General features: G+C 39.7%; 1 protein-coding gene across 1 annotated transcript; it reads left to right on the top strand.

Moving 5' to 3' along the window:
- Positions 1-292: 292 nt before the first annotated feature.
- Positions 293-2,595, top strand: LOC124671972 (immune-associated nucleotide-binding protein 9-like). The gene is made up of 5 exons (XM_047208282.1): positions 293-542; positions 1,198-1,472; positions 1,618-1,782; positions 1,870-1,956; positions 2,281-2,595. The coding sequence occupies exons 1-5, from the start codon at positions 293-295 to the stop codon at positions 2,593-2,595; spliced, it is 1,092 nt and encodes a 363-aa protein (XP_047064238.1).

Below are 2,595 nucleotides of genomic sequence, written 5' to 3'. Positions count from 1 at the left end.
CAGCGAAGCGAATACCCTCCTCCTATTTATGTCTTCCGCTCTTCTTCCAGAGCAGTCTCAAGTCTCAACTCCACTCCCCACGTACTGTTTGCAAAAGCTCTGGTGGCTGGTGAAGGTGAGGCCCAGCTGCGTGCATGCGCTGCGTAGGACGATTACCCTCTCCTTTATACAGATATCTACGTCTTAGTTGATTTTCGTCTTTGATCTATGCTTTGCGTTTCTGAACATTTGTATATTGGGTGATGTTTCTTTTGTCGTCAGACCCCGGGCGATTCCTCGGATTGATTTCATCATGGGCGGAGGGGGCAATGACGGCGACGGCGACTGGGCGGTGCTGCCCTGCCCTCCCCTTGCCGAAGTTACGCTTGCTCTGGTCGGGAAAATTGGGACTGGGAAGAGCGCCACCGCAAATTGCATCCTCGGAAAGGATGCATTTGCGTCGGAGCGCTCCTATGTAAGCGTCACTGAAACTTGCCAGAAAAGTAGCACGACATTCCAAGATGGCTGTGTCACCCGCACTGTGAATGTTATTGACACCCCAGGTAAGAATCCCCGGCTAAATTGATTAAGGCTGTCGAAAGATCCCCACCAAGCGATCTCTCTCTCTCTCTCTCTCTCTCTTCTCTCTCTCTCGATCTGGGTTAGTCTTGTACCTGTTTTAAGCCTTTTGCCTTGTTTAATTTCTTTTGCTTAAACCTGTGTTGTGATCATGCATTGAAGTGGTATATTCTGTAGAAAAAGAAGCTTACTTATGCAGCAAGAACTATGTGGTTTAATCATTAAATTGCTCTTAAATTTAGACTCACAGATTGTACTATCTAGGTACTAGCCAAAATATTCCATAAAAAAGGTACTAGCCGAAATACAGGGAATTCTGGCTTGTACTTTAGCAGAAACATGTAAAAAGGCCAATTTCCAATAGCTGTACAATATTTTCTTTGAAGGTGAACTTGCTCTTTTTTCTCTAGCAATCTATAGTCTTTATCAAGATGGAAGTCTAGAGCTGGAAGTATCTTCTGTCGATGCATGACCATGTTTCGTCGCTGACGATTCTATCCTATTGTACTGCAATGTTTCCTAGTTATCCTACTGTATCAACCCATCATATGAGGGTAGTGTCTTCCTATTATTATAGGAACATTGTTAGACTCACTTAATTGAACCTGAATTGTTTGTAACCTCGCCATTTTTTAATAGGCTTATTTGACATGGAGATTTCAATTGAAGATGCACGTAAAGAGATCGTCAAGTGTATAGAGATGAGTAAGCATGGCATCCATGCATTGCTTATGGTATTCTCTGCTGAATCACGATTTTCTTGTGAAGAGCAGAAGACTGTTGAGTCAATTAAACTCTTTTTTGGTGATAAAATCCTTGATCACGTTATATTAGTTTTCACTCGTGGAGATGAAGTAGGGAACGAGGTTGCTTGGAAGAAAATGCTAGCTGGGAAATCCCCTGAATATCTCAAGGTCTACTTTATATCTTTCTGATATCTTTTAACTCTTTCAAAATGCATTTTGTTCAATTGTGTCAAGAGGATGCTTCTCATGTATGTACTATTAGTGTCACTTTCAATTTGCTTGTATATAAACATCTGTATCCTCTTCTTTACAGAACATGTTAAAACTGTGTCAAAATAGGGTTGTTCTTTTTGACAACAAGACCAGTAATGTGGAGCACCGTGAAATGCAGCGGAAAAAATTGCTTGATGTAGTTGACTCTGTTATATCAAATAATTATGGCAGAGCCTTTTCCTGTCAGATGTTCTCTCACGTTCAGGTAATTGGGCTTTTAGTGAAGTTATTGCCTTTGGATGATTGCTGCCCTCGTTGTGTTCTTACCTGTTTTTTTGTTGTCTTAATGCAGGAAGTTCATGACAGACATGATGAGGTTAGTGTTGATGGATATTCTGCAGAAATGATTAATGAGCGACTGACACAAATCACTAAGACGGTAAGAGATTTGCTACACACGAGGTCAAAATTTACAATTTTGTCCTGTTGTCTTGATCAAATATTGTTATCCCAACTATTTTTTTTATCATTATAAGTATGTAGTATGTGATATGGTTGTACCATCCTTTCAAAATGTTATTTTTATAAAGAAACAAATATGGTAGTGCTGAGGTTGAAATTTTCATTCCCTTGTGAGATCTTTATCCTAATGAGATCTAGTGTTCATGTAGTTGTCTTTCTGCTCTAAATAAGTCAATTCCTATCTTGGTCGATATTGGATTTCTGTCAATGAATTACCTTACTTAATTCATGTCATTAATAGGTTGATGAGAATCTGAACAGTACAGAAGAGGAGATCCGAAGGCTCAGGGATAGCCTGGAAAAATCTCAAAAGGAACATGATAATGTTCGACAAGAAATTACAAATGCAGAGAATTTGAAAAGGCTAGATGACGAAAAGCATAATGAGCAGAAAGAGGAGATTAACAAACTTAAAGAGGAACTGGAAAAAGAAAGGCAGGAAGCAAAGAAACGCACAGAACAAGAGATCAAGAGGCTCATGGAGAGCCTTGAGAAGGCTAATGCAGAAAAAGACAACTACAAAAGTATGTACGAGAAGAAGTGCATAATTATGTAA

The sequence above is a fragment of the Lolium rigidum genome, chromosome 7 (genome assembly GCF_022539505.1).
Source record: "Lolium rigidum isolate FL_2022 chromosome 7, APGP_CSIRO_Lrig_0.1, whole genome shotgun sequence".
Taxonomy (NCBI): domain Eukaryota; kingdom Viridiplantae; phylum Streptophyta; class Magnoliopsida; order Poales; family Poaceae; genus Lolium; species Lolium rigidum.
Note: the sequence above shows the minus strand (reverse complement) of the source record. Positions and strands in the feature narration are given on the sequence as shown.